We start from the raw sequence: 24,301 nt of genomic DNA, 5'->3' as shown, positions 1-24,301 counted from the left end.
CCCCCCCCCCCGCGACCTCAGGGCCCCCATCTTCCATGTCCAGGGTTCTTCCTCCAGCCCCCAGACGCCCCTTCCCTCCCAGAACCGCAGCCCCGGCGCGCCCCGCCCTGCGCCCCAGAGGCCGAGGGGCCCGGCTCCGCCCTGGCGGGCACCGCTCCAGGGGGCCGGGCGCAGGGAGCGTATAAAGTGGCTGGCGCTGTGCAGGTGGCACCCCGCAGCCCTAACCTCTGCGGGAGGACCTCGCCCCCCACCCCCGCGAGGACTTCGCCGAGGCCAGGGTCGCCGTGACAACCAGCAGCGCGGCCAATCAACGCCCTGCCGGAGCCCTGCCTGGTGAGTGCCACGCCGTAGTGCCCCCAAAGCAGAGGCGCCCCCGGAGCAGAGGCACCCGTAGCCGCCATGTCTGCGGGAGCTCCGAGGGCCTTAGGTCTCAGTTTCCCTCATGACTCAAAACTGAAAAAGCAAAGGCATTAGGATCCCAGGATGAGCCCTGACCAGGCACTAGGGGAAGGGGGCTCCTGTTTCTACCCCATCACCCCGAACTGGGGTGGGCGTTCGAAAGAGACTTGACCTCGGAAGCAGAAAAAAATCCCTCCAAAACAGGTCGGAAACCGGTGGTCCGAGGCCAGATCTAGCCCACTGCTGCACCTAGTTTGGCCTTATAGAATTTAAAACATTTTGGTGTAAGTTGCTAAAATTACAATAAATATAGGTGATTGCATTTAAAAAGATGAGTTCTCTGCTGCTGGAGGAAAATTAAAAGATCCGGTGATGGCTGGAGCTGGGGAAGTTGTTCCCTTTAGTTGGACAGAGACCAGCCTCAGGCTGCCTGACCAGGAGACAGTCTTGATTTTGACCCTTGGATCGGGCAAACCCGATCCCTGTGTCAGGTCCTCTTCGAATGACAGAGCCTCCCCTCTCCACCATCCATCCGCGGGGACCTTATGGGTCACCACAAGTTTACTGGATACATGCATGGCCTTTAAGACACGCCAGCTGCGACGCCTGCAGGCGCAGGGAAATCTTTCCCAGACGGGGCAGTGCTACCGTTTAGAAAGCCATTTCCTCAACTGGGACAGAACTCTATCTTCCGGCAATTTCCTTCCCTCTGAACCTAGTTCTGTTTCCCAAAAACACACACAGAGAATCTCATCTTGCCAAAAGTTAAGTGAGGGATGAGCTTGCTGTTGTAGTTGACAAACTAGAGTTAGAATCTCTGTGAAAAGGGCTAAGCTGGGGATTGGAAGAGACTGCATTGCAGCTGACAAGGCTTCCTGCACGTACCTTAGGGGCGGGTTCTCTCTACTTCATTCTTAGCTGCCCTGAGGCACAGGCCCTCTCTCCTCTGATAGAGGGTAAGGGCTATTTCCTGATTTCCCAATCTTACGGAAGATTCTCTGCAACCAGAGCATTTGTTTGCAACCACGAGGTGCCTCTGACTGGCATGCCCATGTTCCTTGAGGAACCCAGAGAGCCCAGAAGCCAGAAACAGAATGCACAAAACTGATAGAAAGGCCTGCCCTTCTTCTATTTGTGATAGGTTTCCCTTGATTGCTTATTCTTCCTGCCAGAATGATGGTGTGGGTAACGCATTTTTTACTGGTAAAGATATTTAAATGTGCTTTACATTAAAACAAGGTGCCACGACCCCTTTCTTTGTCTGCCAGCTTTATCTTTTTCTGTCATTAAGTTCTATAATGCTTTTGAATGAAGCTGCAGGTGGACAAGAGTACCGTGCAGTCTGGAACATTTGTGAAGACTTGGTTTCAGATTGGCCTGATTTTGAAGGCAGAGAATTGTAGGAACGTGGGAGCCTTAGATGAGGACAGAGGTCGGGTCCCCCGAAACAGTCGGGATGCTTTGGCCACCAGAATGTACACTCTGTGGGGCGGGGGGTGGGGGTGGGATTTGTGTTTTTGCACACTGACGTAATCCCAAATGCCTAGAGCAGTGCCTGGTGGAGAGGCTGAGAGGAGGGGTTAGTGAGAACATGAGCACTGCACAGGGAGAGAAGAAGTCAGCTGGGGTGGATATGGAACACAAAATCCGGTGGGGAAGGAACGAGGGACTTCAGGACACAGAAAAAAAGGGGATGAACAGGGAGCATATTTCAAGTAGGGACTGAAATTAGCAAGGACAGCCTCAGCCTTGGGACGTACAAGGGCATATGTTAGGTCGGGGATGTGCCTGGCAAGCAGAAATGAATGTTAAATTACAGTGACTGATGATAACCCCATTTGTCTTTCAAACCTCTCCTTCAGTGGCAGCTCCTTCTGAAGCCCTTCCTCATCAGCCAGCCCTGAAGTGAACAGTTTTCCTTGGAAATTTTGTCCCTTGTCTCCCGTCAGGCTAACGCCACTAGTTTTTTGTGTGCCCGTCTTACTGCCTTTCTCAAGGTAAATCCTGAGAAAATCAAACTTGTCATGTAGCTAGTTAAGTGGCAGGAAGGGCCACTGAACCCTTCAAGTCCAAAGACTGCAAGTTTGTCCATGAAAAAGGACCTGGCAACGAGTGACTTAATATTATTATGTTGGGTAGTGAATCTCCCATTTACCTTTTCCCTCTGGCAAAGCAGCACGCCCACTCTGTTGACTGCAAATGAACGTTCTGCTCTGTGCGCAGAACCTTTGACCATTTTCCTCCTGCGTTGCTTTCAGGAATCAATCTTTTCTAGATACTCAACTTTGTTAGTTATATTTCTTGCAAATATGTCCTTCCTGTTTGTGTCTTGTCTCACATGGCTTATGTTTGAAGGTATCAGGCATCCAATAACAAGTAGCTGATGAGCTCCTTGAAAGCAAGGGGTAGATACCCTGATTTTCTCATTTTAGGTGAAGTGTCTTTATATTTTACTACTTAGGAAATGTTTTTTTTTTTTTTAAAGATTTGATTTATTTATTTGAGAGAGAGAGAGAACGAGCAGGGGGAAGGACAGAGGGAGAAGCTGACTCCCCAGCTGAGCAGGGACGCCCCGACGTGGGGCTCAATCCCAAGACTCTGAGATCACGACCCGAGCCAAAGGCAGCCGCTTAACCGACTGAGCCAACCAGGCGCCCCAGAAAATGCTTGTTAATACTGATAAGAAGTAAAAAAACCCCAAACCACTTTGTATCTATATATAGCTAGGAAGCCAAGAGACTAAAACCCGACAAAGCAGTATTCAGTAAACATTGATATAACTAATGCAAAGGTAAGTCAGAGAAAATGCTCGTCCGAACTTAATACTCACATTTCTCCTCAGAGTGGGAAATCCTGGAGTTGATTAAAAAAAAAAAAAAAAAAAAAAAAAGTAGGCGGTAGGAATTTGTTGAGGCAGCCTCAGGAGCTCCTTTCCCTTTTCCCCGGCTGTCCAAAGCTGATAAATCACTTTCATAGCATTTAAATGCCTTATCAAACTTATATTCCACTGCATCTGAGTTTACAGAGCCTGAAACACCACGAGCCAGCTTGGCGACACTCCTCTGCGGCGGGCTGGGGCGAGAAGCGGGCACCTGGCTGATTTTAACCCGAAGCAGCTGCTCTCATTGGAGCTTCCCCCCTCCCCCACCGTGCGCACAGCTGTTAGGAGTAGTAAGGAACGAGGTAGTGATACCAGTTACTCGGAGCAGTTACTCGGAGCGGTGGTGGTATACTCCATTCTCTGGTCCCTCCCCCTGCTGCCTGCACATTTTTGTGTGGATTTATGTATGTCTCTAGATATAGATATAGATATAGATATAGGTATATATCTCTATAAACATATATATGTTTATTTTTTTTTAGTAATCTCTACACCCAGCGTGGGGCTTGAACTCTCAACTATGAGATCAAGAGCCCCACGCTCCTCCAACTGAGCCAGACACGAGCCCCTATGTCTATATGTTTTAAAATTATTCCAGTTTCACCACTTACTAGGTAAAGTTGGGTAACTTGCTAAACTTCTCTGTGCCTTAATGTTCTCCATAACATGGGGATACTCATTGTAGCCGCCTCAGCATTGCCATGACAACTGCAAAAGAATGCAAAGCACTCCAAGCGGAGCTGTGCCTAGCCCATAGTAAGCGCCCATTAATGCTGTTCTTGCAGAGAAAGGCAAATGGTATTTCACTTGTATGTGGAATCTAAAAACCCAAATAACAAACAAACAAAAAGACATAGACCCATAAATACAAAACAGCCCCAAAACAAAACAAAACCAAAAAAACCCAAAGCAACTTTGCCAGAGGGGAGTGGAATGGGCAGAAGGGCAAACTGGGTGAAGGGGAGTGGAGATAGGGGCTTCCAGTTACGGAAGGAATAAGTCACAGGGGTAAAAGGTAGAGCACAGGGAATATAATCAATAGCGCTGTAATAGTGTTCTGTGGTACAGCAGGTGGTTGCTACACGTGGAGTGAGTGCGGCCTAACGTACAGTCATGTGGCATCACTTGTTGTTCACCTGAAACTAAAGTAACATTGTGTGTCAAATAAACTTCAGTTAAAATAAAGAAGGAAAAGGGGCACCTGACTGGCTCAGTCGGAGGAGCACGGGATTCTGGGTTTCAGGGTCGTGAGTTCGAGCCCTACGTTGGGTATAGAGATTACTTTAAAATAAATAGAACTTTGGGTGCCTGGGTGGCTCATTCGGTTGGGCGTCTGCCTTTGGCTCAGGTCATGGGATCCAGCTCCACATCAGGCTCTCCGCTCAGCAGGGAGCATACTTCTTCCTCTCCTGCTGCCCCTCTCCCCCTTCATGCGCGCACGCTCTCTCTCTCTCAAATAAAATCTTAAAAAAAATAGAACTTAAAAAAAATAAATGCTGTTCTTGTACGAGTATAGCATGCTTGTTCTAACAACTTTATTAAAACAGGTCCAAGAAAAAAAGGTCTAAGAAAAAAAGTAGATCTTTCCCCTCTGTCTCTACCTCTTTGCCATCTCTTACTTAGCTAAGAAAACTGTTTTTCCCTCATTCCTATGTACTGCAAATCTACGTACACATATATGTAGTTTGTCTTTTTTTAAAAGTAATGTCTATACCCAACCTGGGGCTCAAACTCACGACTCCAAGATGTAGCTCTGCACTCTCCAACTGAGCCAGCCAGATGCTCTTTCTTTGTCTTTTATAAACATGGGTTCACATTTACTTCATTTTATCAGCTAACGATACATCATGGATATCTTTTTTTCTGGGTGACTATATATAGTTAACTCTTTCTTGTTAACAACATACTAGTCTGTGCTCTGTATGTACCGTAATTTATTCAAATACTCCGCATAGTCAGGTTGTATCCAGTGTTTGCCAATGAGAAGAATGACACAGTACACATCCTTGTTCGTGTATCCTTATGTCCTGATGCTTTTAGTCTGTAGAAGAGATTCCCCAAAGTTGGAGAGCTAGATCAAAGATTTATGTTTTTGGTTTTTTTTGAGAGAGGCAGGGTGCAGAGGGAGAGAGGAGAGAGAATCCTAAGCAGGCTCCATGCTGACGCATGGCTCGATCTCACAACCCTGAGATCATGACGTGAGCTGAGATCAAGAGTCAGGCACTTAGGGGCGCCTGGGTGGCACAGCGGTTAAGCGTCTGCCTTAGGCTCAGGGCATGATCCCAGCGTTATGGGATTGAGCCCCACGTCAGGCTCCTCTGCTATGAGCCTGCTTCTTCCTCTCCCACTCCCCCTGCTTGTGTTCCCTCTCTCACTGGCTGTCTCTATCTCTGTCTAATAAATAAATAAAAAATCTTAAAAAAAAAAAACCATACCAAGTACACTGAAAACATTAAAAAAAAAAAAAAAAAAGAGTCAGGCACTTAACCAGCTGAGCCACCCAGGCTCTCCAGAAGATTTATGTGTCTCTAAAACTTTAAGAGATGCAGCCTGATTACTTTCCCCAAAGGTGGAGGCAGTTCATATTTCCAGCCAGTCTTCCTGCAATCTTAATAGCCCTCAGTGTTGCGTGTTGCTTGTCTTAAATTGTTTTGCCAGTCTTTTTTTTTTTTTTTTAAGATTCTATTTATAAGTAATCTCTACACCCAACGTGGGGCTGGAACTCAGAACCCCGAGATCAAGAGTCACAGGCTTCACCAACTGAGCCAGCCAGACGCTCCTGTGTTGCCAATCTGATGGGTAAATAATATTAATCTCATTTTAATGTGCTTTTCCTGGCAGGCTGGGCAGGGCACTTACTCTTTTGTTTTTTGTCATCAGCATTTCTTCTTCTGTGAATAGTGTGCTGAAGACCTTGAGTTGTTTTTCTTATTGCATTATCTTTTTCTGTTGGTAGGCATTCTTTGGGATTTTAACCTTTTGTGATAAGGGCTGCAGATACCTTCTCCTAGCTGATTGTCTTTTGACTTTGTTTATGGTGCCTTCCGGTACACGCAAATTTTTAATTTTTATGTGGCTTTATCTGGCAAGCTTTTCCTTCATGGTTTCTGAATCTCTAGTCTTTCTTAAAAAGTGTTCTCTGCCTTGAGGTTATACAAATTCTCCCTTTGGATCTTTGCCAGGAATTTATTGCTCTGTCTGCAGTGTTTGTGGGATAGCGAAAAAAAAAAAAAAACACAAACCACTCAAAATACATATTGAATACAACAGACACACTGGGAAGTGCACAAATTTGAAGGGACTTGTCACAGACTTGTCTGATCAGCATGCAGATCAAGAAAGAGAACATTACCAGCACCCCAAAGCCCCTTCTCTGTTCTTCCAGTTATTACTCCTTGACAAGGCGAACCACTATCCTGACTCCTAACACCTTATATTAGTTTTCTAAGGGGATAATTCCATTTTCATGCAGATGGCCAATTAAGTATGCCAACAAAATTAGCTACTGAGTTAAGATGCCTCCTTTTATCGTTGGTACTTTTAAGGAGAAAATATGTTTCTGGCTGCAGTGAGGGTGGGGGGCTGCATGACCCAATGCCTAACAAAGTCGACTTTCCCTTTTTTAAAAAAGTTTATTTATTTAGTAATCTCTCTGCCCAACGTGGGGCTTGAGCTCACAACCCCAAGATCAAGAGTCACATGCTTTTCCAACTGAGCCAGCCAGGCGCTCCTCAAGTCAACTCTTGCATTATGGATCCTGGCTTGGCCGTCCTGTAGCTAAAGCTTTGCTGCTTGGTAGCTGATTTTTTCCCTGTGCCTTGTGTGTGCCTGAGTAGCCGGAAGAGCACTGATCGTACTGGCCCACGCAGAGAAGACATCCTTCAACCATGCCATGAAGGAGGCTGCGGTAGAGGCCTTGAAGAGGAAGGGATGGGAGGTCACTGTGTCGGACCTGTACGCCATGCACTTCAATCCCGTCATCTCCAGAAAGGACATCACAGGTAGGAGCAGCTCCCCCCTTTAATGAGGTCTCTGTGGCACGTATCACCTGTGGGTTCTCTGGCCCAGCCTTGGCCCCTCTGGCTTCAACCTGTCTTTTGCCTCTTGGCAGGCACACTGAAGGACCCTGGGAACTTTCAGTATCCTGTCGAGTCTGTTCTAGCTTATAAAGAAGGCCGTCTAAGCCCGGATATTGTGGCCGAACAAAAGAAGCTGGAAGCTGCAGACCTTGTGATTTTTCAGGTGTGGTTGGACATCAGAAGGGGTGTCAGGACACTTGAGTTCTCACTGCTCAAGACCGGTCACCTAATTAGCTGTGTGATCTTAGAAAAGTCAGTTACCCACTTGAGCGTGTTCTCTGTACAAGAAGGGTGATGACTTCAAAGGTGCGCTCTTACACAGATTTATAGACCGGGTGAACCTGGCCGTACCGCTCTTTGAAAGTATGTGACTACAGGGATGACACATGAGCCTTGCGCTTTTCTTCAATTAGTGATTCCTTGTGAGATCTCTCGCAGTTTGCAGCCCCCCCCCTCTCTGCATCAGCACCCCGCATGGTCTGTGGAGTGAAGCGTGGGAGACTGACCTCTGCGGTCGGAGCCTCCCAGCTGAAGGACGCGCTGCCCAGCTTAATGTGTTCCAGCTGCAGAGCAGGGCCTTTCTTCTCCTGGAAGCTGTCTCCCCGCTAAGGAGTCAGTCCTGGATGTGTATATGCTTCTTGTCGGGCCTCTCTCCTGAAAATGCCGGACGGGACTCAGTGGCTTTGCTTCTCCTGGTTCTCACCAGCTTTTTGATATTGAACGTGGGATGTATATGACACTGGAAACTGTACAAGAAGGGCTACGCCAGCTGTGGTTTTTGCAATTATTCAATCAGCTGCAAAGAACCCAAACTTGTAGGTCTTTTATTCGACCCTTAGGCCTGCTGTTATAGATCAAAGCCACGTGCCATTAGCCGGTGCCCCATAGGACGCCTTCTTGGTGCTCGTTTTCTGCTGCATCTTATCCTGGTGCAGCCAAGGCGGCAGCTGGAGCAGCTTTCAAGTCTGCATCTCATATTTCAGAATCGGAACAGACCTTGGTGGTCTTTTCACTTAGCTTCTATCCGATGCCTAAGTTTACTTTATTATCAGTACAGCTGTGCAGGCTGTGCACTATAAAATAGAACATATCGAAGGGCAATGTATACACTGCAGATCTGTAGACTTATTATAACATCTTACCAACGGATGACAGGAAAAGTCTTACTCTGGAAGAATCAGTGTACTATGTATGATAGTCTTTCACCACGGAAAAAGTGTCCTGAGGAGAGGAGCACTTTAATTCGTACCGAGGTGCCATGTCGGCTAGCCCCCTGCTCACTTCCCTTCTCCAAGAACAACCAGAGGAAGAATAAACTCTCAATACCCCGCAAGCCAAGCAATTCTAGTTTCAGCTCTGACTGTAGGACATTCGCAGGGACCAGCTGCGGGTCTGGCCCCTCACAGTTGCAGTCATAAATATAAGAAGCTTCTAGAGATGACTCAAGCCCCTCTTTCCACAGCTGAGGGACAGGAGACTTAGGGAAAGTAAGGAGCTTATGTGGCAGAGGTCTTGCATCACGTCGGTGGCAGAAACAGGGTGAGAACACAATCTCGTGTTCTTTCTGTTCTAAAACCCTATCCCCTCTGCCCCTCTCCTGTAGGTCAATAACCATTCAAATATCGGAGAAAGATATCAAGTCCTCCAAATTCCTTCTCTGTCCTAATTTTTCTCACGTGGGCATGTTCCACTTGTCATTCTTTAAATCCTAAGTCAGGGAGAAGAAGAATACTGCTATAGTCCTTGTTCTGCCTTTATCAGGCAAGAGACCCCACAGGACTTTCTCCTGGGAATTCCCTGATAAACCTAAGATACTGACCAAGGACAATAATTTTCTTTCATGTGCTAACTCCTCCAGAAGAAGTGACAAGGGCCCCTTCTGTGACGTCACAGGCAGCCCTTAAGCACCTGAGCGCTTTCTGGGCTGGCAGTGTTCCTGAGCTGACCTCTTTGTCCTCTGTCCCACAGTTCCCACTGCAGTGGTTTGGAGTCCCTGCCATCCTGAAAGGCTGGTTCGAGCGAGTGCTCATAGGGGAGTTTGCTTACACGTATGCTGCCATGTATGACAAGGGACCTTTCCGGGTAGGTGGATGGTTCTGCTTTCTCCATCAGCTAGATTCTGGGTAGATTCCGTTCTAAGGCAGAGTATCGAACACAATTAGATATTAAGGTCAGGCTCTTCGGAGAGATGGACCGTAAAGTTTTTGTAGATATTTAGACATGACTTTAGGACTTGCTTTAAAATACCCCAGGAACCTAAGGGGCAAGGGTATGAGCTAAAGCTAATACTGAGAGTCGAAGGTGGGCGGTGGAAGTGTCATTATACTATCTTCTCTATGTATGACATTTTCCATAATAAAAATAAAAAAAGAAAGTATATCTTAGTTTTTTAGAGACCCAACTACTACACAAGAAACATTTTGAGGCCTCCTGGATTACATGCTTGGATAGGTGTGTAGCACCGTGGGGAGACCTGTAGAAACAACAGAATTCCCCTTAGGTGCCAGCAGTCCCCGCTGGTTTTGTAGTCCCCTGACTTGCCACCAGTAGAATGGGAGTGCTGGGCTTGCCCTGGGTGTGACTTCTGGAATCCCACTGAGTAGCTCAGAGGAACCAATGCCTGAAGTAACAGGACTCGAAGGTGGGTGTGGGTGGACTTGTGTGTTCTTTTCCCTGGGGCTGTTTCATTAACTTCCTGTCACCATGGAGATGAAGAGGGTAACATCGACTTGCCTTTTACAGAATAAGAAGACCGTGCTTTCCATCACCACTGGGGGCAGCGGCTCCATGTACTCTCTGCAGGGTATCCACGGAGACATGAATATCATTCTCTGGCCAATTCAGGTTACTTGTTTTCAATGAACATTCAGGGGGATTAATTAATCGAGCTTCCTGTGGGGTCCAGATCCCCAAGATCGCAGCTGAAAAGAGACCTGAGGTGTGAGGATGAAAGCAACGTAGTAATTCAGAACTCCAGGGAGCTCCCTTTTAGGCCTTGCTTGTCTTCCCAGGCCAAACGTCCAATGTTTGCACACATCCAAACGTTGCTGCCTCCTAACCAACCCCTAGATTTGTATAGCCATGTGCCCAGTTCTCTCCAGATGACTGACGTCCCTCTCCAAGCTTCCTGGCCTTCTCCAAGTTGCTGTTACGGCCTCACAAACTATTAGAAAACTGTAAGAAATGATTTAGTTCAGCTAACAAGAGTGAAGTCTGAGGTAGGCTTTTTGGGGGTTGGCCACTGGACTGTCAAGATAATCTCTTCTAAGGAAGAGGGATGGAGAAAAGAGCAAATGAGGTGGCCACTGGTAATAGCGGGCCATTAATATGGGAGAATAAATGATAAGAATCGTTTATTGAGACTCCTCTGGTTATACGGAGAGGCAGAGAAAGGCACATCCACATCCTTGGCAAGAGTCAGCTGCCAAGAAGCTGAAACTCCCTTATGTAATAGAGCTTCCGGCATTTTTGGCAGAGGATCCCAGGCTGGCAGGGTTTCAAGGTTTTAGTCATTTAAAAAAGAGCTCAGCTGAATAGGCTAAAATAGGTAACAGCTAGGAATAGAGAGCAGGTGAGAGAAAATAGCTACGAACTGATTCTCCAGGGGGGCCTCAGGCCCCCATATCGGAGTGTCTCATTGGAAAACCTAGATTACCTTTTGTTGTTCGCACATGGTACAAGCTGTGTAGGGTTTGTTCTTTGACTCTTCTCTGTGCTTTTGTGTATCCCCAGAGTGGCATTCTGCATTTCTGTGGCTTCCAAGTCTTGGAACCTCAACTGACATATAGCATTGGGCACACTCCTACAGATGCCCGAATTCAGATCCTGGAAGGATGGAAGAAACGCCTGGAGAATATTTGGGATGAGACTCCACTGTATTTTGCTCCAAGTAGCCTCTTTGACTTAAACTTCCAAGCAGGATTCTTAATGAAAAAGGAAGTGCAGGATGAGCAGAAAAACAAGAAATTTGGCCTTTCTGTGGGCCATCATTTGGGCAAGTCCATCCCAACTGACAACCAGATCAAAGCCAGAAAATGAGACTCACAAGACTTGATTTCCTTCTAAAATGTAGCCAAATCAAGCTTTCTTTTTCAGACTTCCTTGACTTGCTTTAGTCTTTAAGATTTGTATTTTTTTAAGATGTGTGTTTTTCTTTTTCCACAAGGAATGAATACGAGACAGAATAGACTATATTCATATATTTTTGGATAGTTTTATCAAATGTAACTGATTCTTAGATTGCTATCATGGCAAAATCTGATTAGGCTCAAGAGGCCACTTAGGATATAAAGCAGGGAAAGAAGTAGAAAGATGCCAGACAATAATCTTTAAGGTCCTCTACACAATTTAATTCCTCTTATTAGGGATAAATTTTTAGGGCTAAATCTGGCAAGACAGCATCCAACTCTTCAGCGATATATTTTCCTTTTAATTACCTCTCTGTGGCTTATGGCAGAAGGGAATTGCTCAGAGAAAGAAATGACTGCATCTGTCTGACCCGAGGGACTTGTTTAGTAGTTACTAATCTGTGCTTGTTTATATTGGTTTTAATTACTGCACAGTGACTAATATGCCTAATGTGTTACTCTTGCTTCAACTTTTGTTGTTTGTATATAGTACCTACCGATACCTTCAAGTGAAAAGATAATAAAAGTCTCTTCTTTATCTCCATCTTCTAATTTCATGTCTGCAGAAATAAGCCACCACATCTGTACACTACATCTGCTGCAACGAATGAATTCAAGAAATAGCTACTCCTAATACTTAACAACAGCCTTCTACAAATAGTATTTTATTTCTGAGCCACATAACACCCTGGAAGTTTTTCTTCTCTATCATTGCTATTCCTTTTGGATGACTTTCCTTTTGGATGCGTTTTGGTCCCACAATTTTGGGGATGAAATTGTAATCCTAGAATTTCATTAACTCTGAACAATTTTGACATAATATTCCAACATCCAATTTCAATTATTGAAGTGTATGTAGCTCAACGTGGGCCTAATTCAAGTAGAATATGATGAAAGGCCGCCCTCTTGTGGTGTATTGAAAGGAAACAGGCGAGATTAGGCAAAGCAAGGTTGCCTGATACTGGTAACAGGTCCAGGACCTACCAAGACAATGAGGGCGGCAGGCCAGAGCCTCATGTGCCTGCCAGGCGCCGACAGGCACTTGGGTATTTCTCTCCCTACAATATACACAATGGCAGATGGCTAGGTGCTTCATTGTTAAAAATATTTTCTTGTCGCTTTTATCCTCACTGCAATTTTGTGTAAATTTCTAAAAGTTCCCAATGAGATAAATAAAACCCATTTCTACAAAACAGACACACACTCACTGGTTTCAGTGAAGCTGCTGATGGCATACAGGCAAAAGTGGAATCTGCTAGGGAAGACGGGATCAGAGCATGCAATAATAAATTATGGCCCCGGGGGGCCTGGCTGGCTCAGTCGGTGGGCCATGCAACTCTTGATCTCAGAACTGTGAGTTCCAGCCCCATGTTGGGTGGAGAGCATTCCTAAAAATAAAATCTTAAAAACAAATGGCCAGAAGCCTATATAAGACTTGAGAGCTCTCCCAACAGGGCTGCTTCATACTGAATGGTAAAGGAACCACCTATTAAGATCCTCGCAGGGAATCTACAGACATTTCAAGAAATCCAGATAAGAATGTTACAGAAATCAAGAAAAACCTAGAATTCAGTAAACAAATGCCTAGGGGCAGCAGTATTTATTGTGATTTGCCTGATTTATTCTGATTTATCCAATCAATGGGCTAGGTACTCGTGTGGGCACTGGGAGCACAGCAATAAACAAAACCAAGTACCTCATGCTAGGAAGAAAAGAGCAGGGTAACAGAGAGACCTGATATGAGTAGTTTTGCTTTATACAGGGTGATCAAGAAAGACCTGCCTGATAAGGCTACGTTTCAGCAAAGACCTGATAAAGTGAGGGAGTGAGATGTAGATGTGTGAAGGAAGGCAGTAGTGATGGCAGAGTGCAAATATCTGAGGCAGGAACATGCACAGGAGAGAGAGAAAGAGAGGGCTAGGTCCGACACATAGCTGGTATCAGATCACACAGAGCCTTACAAACGCTGGTAACATTATAAAGATAGGAAGTGGCTGGAGAGTTTTGGGCAGAGGTATTACTCACGCTTAATTCTGGCTGGTAGGTGAGTAATCAAGTATAAGACAATGATGGAAGCATGGCTTGTGCTTGTGGGATGGTGCGACAATCTAGTTAATAAATGCTTTGAGCAACAGAGGTGTCAAGAAGTGCATGTATTTATAAGGTTGAATATATTTCAAAGGTCGGCATAACAGTATTTGGTAAAGGACTGGATCTAGGTCAAATAAACTCAAAGGTATTTTGGCTTAAGCAACTGGAAAAATGGAGACTCCATTTGCTAGGATGATCAAGAATCTGGAAAGAGTATTGGGAGCAGAAGTTGGGGTCAGGAAGGCTGAAATCAAAATTTGACTTCAGACATCGTATGTTTGAGATGGAGGTCTATTAAGGGTAACAGGAACCTGGAGTTAGGGGAGAAGTTATGACTGGAGGCATACATATGGAAATCTTCAACATAGAGACAATTGAATAATGCAATGTCACTGATGAGATTACCTAGGAAATAAACTACAATAGAGAAGACATCTGATGTTTGACCTCTAGGGCTCTCTGGTGTTAGGAGGTCAAGAAGATGAGAACGAAAGTGGCCAGCAGAGCAGGAGAGCCGAGTGTGGGGTCCTGAAAGCTGAGAGAAGAGAGTCTTCCAAAGAGGGAGTGATCGAGTGGGTCAAATACTACTCCTACTCATAAGCCAAGTAGGATAGGTATGAGAATTGACCTTTGCATATAGCCATGTGGAGGCCCCTGGTAATTTCGACAAGAGATATTTCAGGAGAGTGGTTTCATGAAAGCCTGATGATTGGAATGGGTTCAAGAAAGAACAGAAGCAGAGAAAGTGTAAACTTTGTGTACGGAGTTGTATGGTTGAAGAAAGCTATTTGATTTTTTAAGAGATAAGGGACATTACAGCAAATTTACATGCCAGTGGGAATGACTCAGAGAAAAGGTTCTGATGTTGGAGAGAGAAGACAATTAACAGAACATGTCTTTGGAAAAAAAAAAAGCACAAGAGAATAGTGCACAAGGGACAGAATAGCTAAGTAGTGTCAGGACCAGTAATACTAAAACAAGGTTAACACTTATTAGGTGCTTACTGTGTGCCAGGAACTACGTAATTTTACATGGAGTAATTTACTTAGTTCTTGCAATAACCTTAAGAGGAGGGTTTTATTTGTTTCTACTTTATAAGTAAAGAGATGGAGGAATGGAGAGGTTCAATAGCATGTGCAGAACTCCACTGAGGTGGGCAAACTCAAGAGCCTATATGCTTTTGAACACTACATTGTACTGCCGTAGAAGCAGGACGATGGCACCAAGCACAAGAGTAGCAAACAATACTACTTCTTAAGAGCAGGACCATTAAGTATTGCTGTTGAGAAACTGTAGCTACTTTTATACTTCTAGAGTCCCTGCTGTGTCCTGAGCAGGCATAAATGATGTTCCAATTCTCTTATAGTCCTGATTACATGGCTGCTGAGAATGTATTTGCTCCTTACAACATGACAGAGTAGTACTCTTATCAGCTGAGTAAAGCAGGACAACCACCTCCCTTGTTCTGGACACTGTAACTTAAATTATGTAACCCATGATTGCATCAGCTCTTCTGGCAGCCACTTGAGCATTTCAACTTCAGATCAGTCTTTTGCCCATACAGGCTGTTTCTCGGACCCAAGATTTTTTTTTTTTACTCTTTTATTATTTTTGCTTAAAAATTTTTTTTTAATTAAAATTTTTGGTCATTAACATACAGTGCAATATTTGGTTTCTGGAGTAGAATTCAGTGATTTCTAACTTATATACAATACCCAGTGCCCATCATAACAAGTGCCGTCAATAGCCATCACCCATCTAACCCATCTGCAACCCTTTGTGATATTTATACTTACAGAATTTCATTTCATCATCACTCCTTTCCAGTGCCGTTGAAGCCAATAAATGCCAAAAGACAACTTTTAAACACATTTAGAACAATGGCAGCATTGCTGAAATATATAGAGCCTCCTAAAACGACAACTCGTCTGTGTATACATTTGGGTATGTTGAGAATTCAGTCTACTTTCATAGAATCAACAGAGTCTGTATTTGATAAGAAGGTATAAGCATACTGTTTAAAGCATTGCTTCTGGAGTTTCATTTATATATCATATTCATGATATCCATGTATCATCTATATTTGTTTTTAATATCACTTACATTTCTCCATAGTCTGGTAGATGGACATAGATTTTTTTTCTAAAACACAAAGACATATATGTTTACTCATGTCTCATTTTGAATACCACTAGCGATATGTTATAGATACACCACAGTTTGGTAAACACCAATTTATATATGTAGAAATAACTGATGGAAAAACAACAAAAAGAGATTATTGCTTCTGGATGTTTGACTGAGGGCTGGGGAGATTTGGTTTTTAGCAAAATCACCTCTGTGCTACATCATCTGCTATCACACTAAGTCACTTTGTACACTGCCCGGCAAAACTACAAGGCACAAAGTAAATGCTCAAAAACAGAGCTGTATTTCATACCTTTTCCAAATGATTTTATAATTTCAGCCACATTACTCCTGTTGCCCAAAACTGACATTCATGGATATGAATTCATTCACAAAGTTTGAGGAAAAAAGACAGTTACCCACTGCAAAATGAAAACTTTCAATGTTTTATTTTTGACTGCAGCTGTTTACAGAAATATAGTTGCGAGTATACAAATGTTCCAATAGAAGCAAAATATCTTTTTAATATTTAACAAGTTATCACAGATAGCTAAAAACATAGATGCAAATGAAATTCCCCCACAGAACAAACTGAGAATATCTGGTGTCAGTGCTCTGAAATCCCAACTATGAAAGCCATATACACAAAAATGTAACCCTTATGTCATTGCAGAACAATGGAAGAAGGCAGTTCAGTGGTTGACCAGTGTGCTCGAGCAAAATAAAATAAAATTAAAAAACTTAAATGGCAGAATGGTAGCTAAAGCACTTGAGAATAGGTTAATGAAATATTTGCAGTATGTTAATTAAAAGACTAAGCAAAAGAAGTGACTAAAACTCAGTAAAAGTTGACCAAAAAAAGCAGCCACTACTTGGAGCTTATCAAGTAGAAGGGAACAAGGTGAGCAGATACATTCATTAGCTCAAAAGGAATTAGCTCAATGTCACTGGAATCAGTTTGTAGCTACTAAAGTCATAAACACTTCAGTGCAGCACAGTTCTTTACTGGGCACATTAGTCTGATTCCGAAGCCACTCTCAAACATCTGAGATGGTGTGTGTGTATGTGTACGTGTGTGTTGTCCTGAGGTTCATTAGCTAAAATAAGAAGCAACCCCTATAAACTGTTTCAAACCAAATTACTTCTGGAGAAAAAAAAGAGAACAAGGATGAAATGGTTAAATGTGGGTCTTTTAAAAGATATTACAAGTTGGAGTCAAATAGAATTGTGGTAGAATTCTTTAGATACAGGAATATATTATGCAATAAAGTGGGGAAAAAGGAAAAGGGAACAAGAAAGGAGGAATGTACCTAGAGCATCTCCCCACAGTTTGCCTATGTATTGCCAGCACCAAGGTTTGGAGAGTAAGCCACTTACATTTCCACTGCTAGTATTAAGCAAAGACAGCAGTGGTGATTTTTATAAAGTGAATATACAATTATTTTTATTTTGAATGTGCATTTTTTCTTCCATGAGTTAATTAATTGGGTGATTTGTAAACAGTGGAAGGGAGATTACAGCAATTATGGAGGTACTGAATTACACATGGAGATTAAAATGAATGGATAAACCTACTTATCTTGTTAGTTGATATTTACCACGAGGCATACAATTGAGAAGGGAGAAATGCCCAGATTATATAATGCACTGTCTTGTCCAATATTTATTTTAGTAAATAATTCTTGTCTGAAGCATAAGTTCCAAGAATAGCTACATCTCTACTGCATCAGTTCTCATACAAACCAAGCTACTTTTAAATAAGTTTTATCTATTTAAAAAAGAAATTAAATAAGGTGCTTTGTTGACCTGGCCAGCCATCTTGTTTAATATCTCAGATACAAATATAAATACAAGGAATGATGTTCTGAGAGTTGGTCTAGCCAGACCAAAATTGTGGTCTGCTGGTAAAGTAAGAGGCAATGAAAAGAAAGCTTGTATTATCACTGCCCACAATGTACCCATTTCATGGATAAACAGGAGACTTTAGCACCCGTCAATTGTTTTAGCTACTTAAATATCATAACAACTAAAAGAAATAGAGAAGATTGCACCTATATATTTAAATCAGTCATTTAATGTAAACTTTTTAGTAAATGGTAATAAAATGCCAAACTAAGTTAACTGAATTATCAATGACTAAACTGTTTATATATATAAAACATACTGTATTTCTATAGGCAGTACTGAGAATAAATTATCATTGCCAATAAGTGATTATGGATAACCAGGTTAAACTGAATTTACATAAAGAACAATATATAACTATTTGTATGATGGGGGGGACCTTTCTAGATCCTACTGTATAACATTTGTCCCAGTGGTTTTCAAATGAGCGTACATCAGAATCACCTGGAGTGCTTGTTAAAGCACAAATTGCTAGGCCCCATGCCAGAGTTTCTGATTCAGTATGTCTATGATAGGGCCCAAAATCTGCATTTCTAACTAGTTCCCAAGTGATACTGATGTTGGCTGGTGGGCTGAGGACCATACTTTGAAAACCACTGGTTTACACTGTTTACGTAGAAAGCTATACACTACAAGGTTCTTAGAAACATGACACAAAATATACTGGAAGAGAGCTGGTTTTAATTAAGTCTCAAACATACAGATAAGCAAGCTGAACATTTAATATTTCTAAAATGATTTGCTGAAGTGTAATCATTTCCTCATATAGTCAATTACATTTCAAAGTCTTAAGTCCTACTACATAGTCATTTTAGAAAATATTCGCACAACACTTATACCAAGCTGGCTATCCAAAATAAAAAGGGACATAAAGAGTTAAGATGTATTCATTAAGAAGGAATCATCACTATACAGCATTCTTGAGTTCTTTGGAATGATTAAAGTGCATAATATCATTAGGGTATTAAGAAAATTGCATAAAGGTTTGCAGTCTTCAGAGCCACTAAGTCAAAGAAATACTCACATGGTAAAGCAGCTCTATCCCAAAGCTACTGCTATCCTGCCCTCTCGTTAGGCACCAACACTGCAATAAGGAGCTAGAACAGAGGCAAAATTAACAAAAACTAGAGGGACACTCAATCCAACTGTATCTTGTTGAAAGGAATCATTATCTTAGTTATAGAGAGATTCCAATATAACTTCTTTATTTCTTTTGACACTATTTTTCATAAAGATTATGAAGATTCTGACAGGCAAGAGGTGCACTACAATGAATTACATGGCCTTGTCGAGTTAGAAAAGTTGACATTACCAGCTTTTACCTAAACTATGTGTTAGTGATTTATTTTCATCCATCTAAGTAAGATCAGAGAAGATGCTTTAAATACTTCCTTCCTGAAATTTAACTACAAACATTTGTGTATATGGAGTCTCACAGATGAAATTTTCATTAGCATTCAGATAAGACCTATCATTAGTTGGTCAAGATGAAGACAAATTTAGATAATTTATATAAAGCTGAAACAGTATAATTCTGTAATCTATTACCTACCATCCCTCAAAGGAACAATTCTAGCAATGTATCTTCTCTGTTACATAAGCCAAAGGAAGAAATTTATGAAGTTGTTTTCTATGTCGATCGAAAAATGGAGAAAAGAATGACTAAATGAAAAAATTGAAATTGGGGCCTAGTGAAATCATTTTTGTATTTGTTTTTGGCAACAGTGAAAAACGAAATTACAAGAAAGGGGCACTATCATGGTAAAAAGGCACTTTTCCATAAGCATTTGATCTAGATATAAAATATTAATTTAAAAAAATTTCCTGCAAGTGGACTAAAAATATAATTTTATTAATGAATGAGGCTAGAATGGCAAGAAAACAAATGGGGATTAAAGAAGTAACTAGAGCACTGGGACAATTCACAAGTGACACTATGTTACTCTGATATTTACTGCATTATGAACATTATGTCCATGATTTAGCTCTAGAGACACAAATAAGCAGAGGATAAAACCTCTTTTTAATATCTTATAAGATTCTACTAATCTAACTTACTAGGGCATGTACTCTGAGTTATTTTTCTAATAAAGCTGCTGAACTATACAGTCTCTGTCTTCACTAAGTCCCTCCTTTTATAACCAAAGGTGTGCAGATACAACACGGTTGCAAAGGGTAGCGATGAAGCCTGTGGTCATGAAGCAGAGTAAAGCTAACAGGCCTCATATAATTTTCAGTTAATCAGAAAAAAAATCAACTAGGAAACAGGTTTTAGAACAGAAATTTTCATGAGAACAATGAAAAATTCTCAAATTACTCCTAGTGATTATTTATAAGCCATGTTTATTTTGAGACTTTGATTATTACAGCATTTAATTCTGGTCTTAAATTACTGATCTGTCTAAACGGATTTCACTTTTCCAAAACAAGCGTCCAAAACAGTTTAAATGGTCAAAAGGAATTATTATCTTAGTTCTAGAAGGACTCAGATATAAGTTCTTTCTCATTTCCTTTGACATTATTTTTCCTAGGCAGATTAAATGAAGTTGTGATGGACAAGAAATGCACTACAATGAAATTCTCAACTAAAGCATATACAACATTACCAAAAAAAAAAAAGGAGGGAAGGAAGGGAGATCGTTCATTACTTCTGCTTTTATAATAAACAAAGCCCTTTAAAAACTTGTTCTAGGGAGACTGGCAAAAACAGATTTGCGCTGACTAAATAACAGCACAATATCCTAATTACAAAGGTAACAAGATAAAGCTCAGAAGCAAATATGAATTCTACTTATCTTCTGCCATGTTGGTGTGGATATATAATGGAATGACAATAAAGAATAACACACACACACACACACACACACACACACACACAGAGATAAGCTCCAAGCATTAAGGTGAGTTGCTAAAAGCAAGAGCAATTGAATGTAACAATTTAAAGGAATACAAAAGGTTCATAGTTTATTTAGGTCCTTCTGCCATAAATGAATTTAATAAATTGTTGCTTCCAAGGCCTTTGCTGGCTCATGGAGTCTCTCCCATATGTAGTTATAATTTGTAACAGTAATCTGGAAATTGTATTATCAGCACAAGTATCAACCACTGACCACTGAGCTAACTCTTCAGTAAGAAGACAAAGGCTTTTTGTAACCAAATATTCAGATGCTGTACTTAACATTGACCTTTAGGGGTAAGAACATTAAACAATGTTAAAAAAAAAAATTCATCATTATTGAATAAGAATATGGTAGCATAGCACAGCCCTTGTATAAATAACCACAAAATTTATGAAAATAAAAATTGGGTTTTCTGCCTCCATCCAATCAAGCCACTATACAGTTCAGGTGTATGTTCTGTTCTAAACTTAGATACTATACAACAGAAAATTGGTCCCTGGTGACTTGGTATTGGCAATCAGCATTTTACAATGATAAGCTTCTTGCTAAACAACAGAACAGAAGTCAGCACACAAGCCAGTCTTCTTGCCACCACTTCATCCACGGAGCAGTGTTAACAAACATTCTAATTGGAACTTGGTGATCAAATAGACTTCCTGAGTCTCCTGTGTAATCTCTTAGAAAAAAAGTCAGAAAACTCAGAAATAAAGTTACAGTATTTTATCTCTACTTATTTTTATACCTGCTGGGTAAGCTACCTCTTTATACCTCTGCAGTTACAGTTTTACATTTTAAAACTGAAGCACTGGATTGTGTGGCTGATCCTTCTTATAACCTGAACTATACTGGGTAATTTTTCCTGATGGGGTGGGGAGAGATGATATATTGAGGAAAATGCTTTTGGTTCAGAGAATTTATAAAGTAGCTCTGGATATTACAAGATGGGGAAAATGTTATTAAAATTACAAACATGGGATTTTTTTTAGTGTCATTATAAATAAAAGGCATAGAATACAGAAAGCCAATTAATAATAACAATAACAATAAAATATTAAATATATAGTGAGCAAGGACTGAATGGCTCATTCTTGTGAAACACCATTTGACACAACTGCCTAGATGGGTTTCCTTACTCAAACATTTTGCTGAGTGAAAGATCCAGCAAACACACAGTAAGCTGCCTTTAGCCCACTAATAACATCAAGGAACTGCCCGATGGAATGGCCACAGATGAACAAGTCATTTGTTTCAAAAGATACTTAAATACTCAATAAAGACATAACAAACCCCCCCTCACTGTTATCAGACGCCACGTTGTGGTAGAACATCAGACAAACTCACAAATTTACCACAAAAATGTGTGGCAAAAAAAAGAATAGTTTATATATATGTATATATATAAATTTCTATATTTATGCCAATGTACTCACTCAGTACAAATAGCAAAATAGTATACCATTTCCTAAATACAAAATATAGCTTTCCAAAAAAATGAAACACACATTAGATATAAACCATCCAAAACTTGAACGATTGAAAACTGTATTCAAAAGTAAATGACCCAGAGTAGGTCTCTTTCTGAAAAGTTCCCTTCATATCGGCAAGAAGCCTGTACTACTGAAAACGTAATTCAATGCCTCTCAATCAGAGAGAGAAAGAAAGAAAGGGTTGGGGTGGAGGAAAGAATATATAAGAACAGAGAAAAATAAAATTAGAAGAGCACATTCAAAGAACCAAGGAAGACCACAAAAAGGGGGAAAAAAATCTGGCTGTATAAACAAAACCAACACCACAATTCCACAAAGTTCAACTAAATGTATAGGAGAGAAAAAAATTAAAAACAAACAAACAGAAAAGTAGCTTTCAACAAACAATTAACAGGCTATTTTTTTGTACACTTAAAAAATAAATGAAATGGACATGAATACCAAAACATCTTATCTACATATAGAAGCCACACACAATTTGGCCTTAAACTGTATTAACAGCTTTCTACATGCCAAAAGGAAAATAAGACATAAGCATGTGTCCAGACAACAGGTTGTAGTGAGAAGCAGGCATCCCATGGGTGGCAAGAACACCCAGAACTGTATAACTAATGCTACAACTGCAAATTCTGGAGTGTGTAATTTTGCTCTCTATAGATGTAACACAAGTTAATTCTTCATTTTAAGTCAATGATATGACCCTGTAAAGCCCAAGGCTTGTGGGAACCATCAGATAAGTGACCACTTCAAACTGTAAAGCACTGAGGTGACAAGTGAATTACACTCACTGCAGTTCAGGGAGAAGTGATGTTTCATGAATTTTAGTTTGCCTTTTTTTTTTTTTTAATTAAAATGTCCACTGCTTCCTATCAGAGGGAAAATTTGAAGACTTCAGAACAGCACCGTTCATGGAAAAAAATGCATTGTTTCTTGTTTCTCGGGAACCAGCTCCCCTCATTCCTTAAAGGGTAGCCCCTGTCCCGCCCGTGCTGCAGGAGTTGCTGGGTTACCCCAGACCAAAGTGGCCTTTTCCTTTAAGTTGCTACAGGGTCACAAAGCTAGTAGTATATTACTAATTGTCTAAAATAAAGTGAAGAAGGGGGGAAAAGAATATAAATGAATATAAAAAGGGAACATCGGTCCACGACTGGGATAAGAAGAAAACAGACTCAAATTGCTGTTGTCAGTTTTAACTGCTGTAGGAGGATATCAGAACATAATTCACCACATATTATCCCCTTCATTTTTTGATAGAGCAAGATAATTATCTTCTATGCACAGTTATGGCTAAACCCCTTAAGAGAAACAGAGAATTAACAACTCTCCAAGAAATAAAATCAACAGCATTTCAGTTCTTCCCAGTTTGTGTGTTGTCTGCCTTTGTGAGAAATAAAGAGGCCGCTTATCTGTGTAGAGCTCTTAATGACTGAGCCACCCAGGCGCACCATGTGTAGAGCTCTTAATACAGCTTACTTGTCAGAATGTCACCCCTCCAGTTTCTCCATAAAAACTGAAAAAAAGATTCCTTCACTTTGGCCAACAGCTGTGCTTTTTATATTGAAAAATCACAGCCTTAGTTTTAGTTACTATTTAAACTTTCCTTTTTCCCTCAAAAGCCATTACTTGACTAAAACAATGCAGGAAAGAAAATATGAATAAAGAACAAAAGTAAACAAGACATTATGAATTACTTTCTAATAGCAATAATAACTGAGCAGTCCAGCTTTTGGATTTAAACTGTACTTTTAAAGAAATAACGCCTAGGAAAATAGCAACAATTAATTCTGTCAGCTGGAAACTCAAATAGATTCTCAGTCATCACTGTTATTAGGAATATAAAATATGAAGATGTTAACGATGGTGGCTAATCACTGCAACAGGCAGCATAGATGTGCTCTTTTGCAGTAAGAGTAAAATCTATCCATTTACTCAATCACAGTTTTTCATACTTTGTTTTGTTTTTAAAGTAACAGTTCAAAAATCCTCATGGAATCACATGATCTCAGGACATCTTGGAATCAGAATTTTCTTCATGGAATTTCTAAAAAAGAAGAAGTTGAATATAACTCACCAGGGACTGAAAGAATTTAGAAATTTCCCGTTATCCTGTATGACCCTGAAGTATATTACAGTACTATAAATGATACTTCATCATATTTATACTTCCACAGACTTTCTGACTCAGTACTTCTTTCTTGAGGAAGGGAGAAATGAGACGTATTATATCCAATATATACTACATTTGTTGGATGTTCTGTCATTCCACGACAAAGAAACTTAGAGCCAGAAGGACTGCCTAGTACTA

The 24,301-nt window shown here is 41.1% G+C and overlaps 2 protein-coding genes across 8 annotated transcripts in view; one reads left to right on the top strand and one right to left on the bottom strand.

The window, feature by feature from the left end:
• The window catches only part of NQO1 (NAD(P)H quinone dehydrogenase 1), a 12,345-nt gene extending 321 nt beyond the window's left edge, over positions 1-12,024 (top strand). The window contains exons 1-8 of one of the 3 annotated variants that reach the window (XM_008702404.2): positions 169-333; positions 2,262-2,396; positions 5,960-6,079; positions 7,117-7,281; positions 7,392-7,522; positions 9,328-9,441; positions 10,102-10,203; positions 11,092-12,024. In XM_008702404.2, the coding sequence (XP_008700626.1) occupies positions 6,076-6,079; positions 7,117-7,281; positions 7,392-7,522; positions 9,328-9,441; positions 10,102-10,203; positions 11,092-11,397 (822 nt within the window). In that variant the 5' untranslated portion in view covers positions 169-333; positions 2,262-2,396; positions 5,960-6,075 and the 3' untranslated portion in view covers positions 11,398-12,024. Of the gene's footprint in view, positions 1-168; positions 334-2,261; positions 2,397-5,959; positions 6,080-7,116; positions 7,282-7,391; positions 7,523-9,327; positions 9,442-10,101; positions 10,204-11,091 lie in introns of those variants that run through there. The other 2 variants (XM_040633528.1, XM_040633529.1) reach the window with 2 other exon arrangements.
• A 4,110-nt stretch (positions 12,025-16,134) lies between these two features.
• The window catches only part of NFAT5 (nuclear factor of activated T cells 5), a 111,488-nt gene continuing 103,321 nt past the window's right edge, over positions 16,135-24,301 (bottom strand). For all 5 annotated transcript variants that reach the window (XM_040633522.1, XM_040633524.1, XM_040633526.1 and 2 more), the window contains one exon: positions 16,135-24,037. The gene's annotated coding sequence lies outside the window, so the exon portion shown is untranslated. The remainder of the gene's footprint in view (positions 24,038-24,301) is intronic.

The sequence above is a fragment of the Ursus maritimus genome, unplaced genomic scaffold, assembly GCF_017311325.1.
Source record: "Ursus maritimus isolate PB19 unplaced genomic scaffold, ASM1731132v1 scaffold_19, whole genome shotgun sequence".
NCBI lineage: Eukaryota > Metazoa > Chordata > Mammalia > Carnivora > Ursidae > Ursus > Ursus maritimus.
The sequence above is the reverse complement of the archived record's forward strand: the minus strand, read 5'-3'. Positions and strand labels throughout refer to the sequence as shown.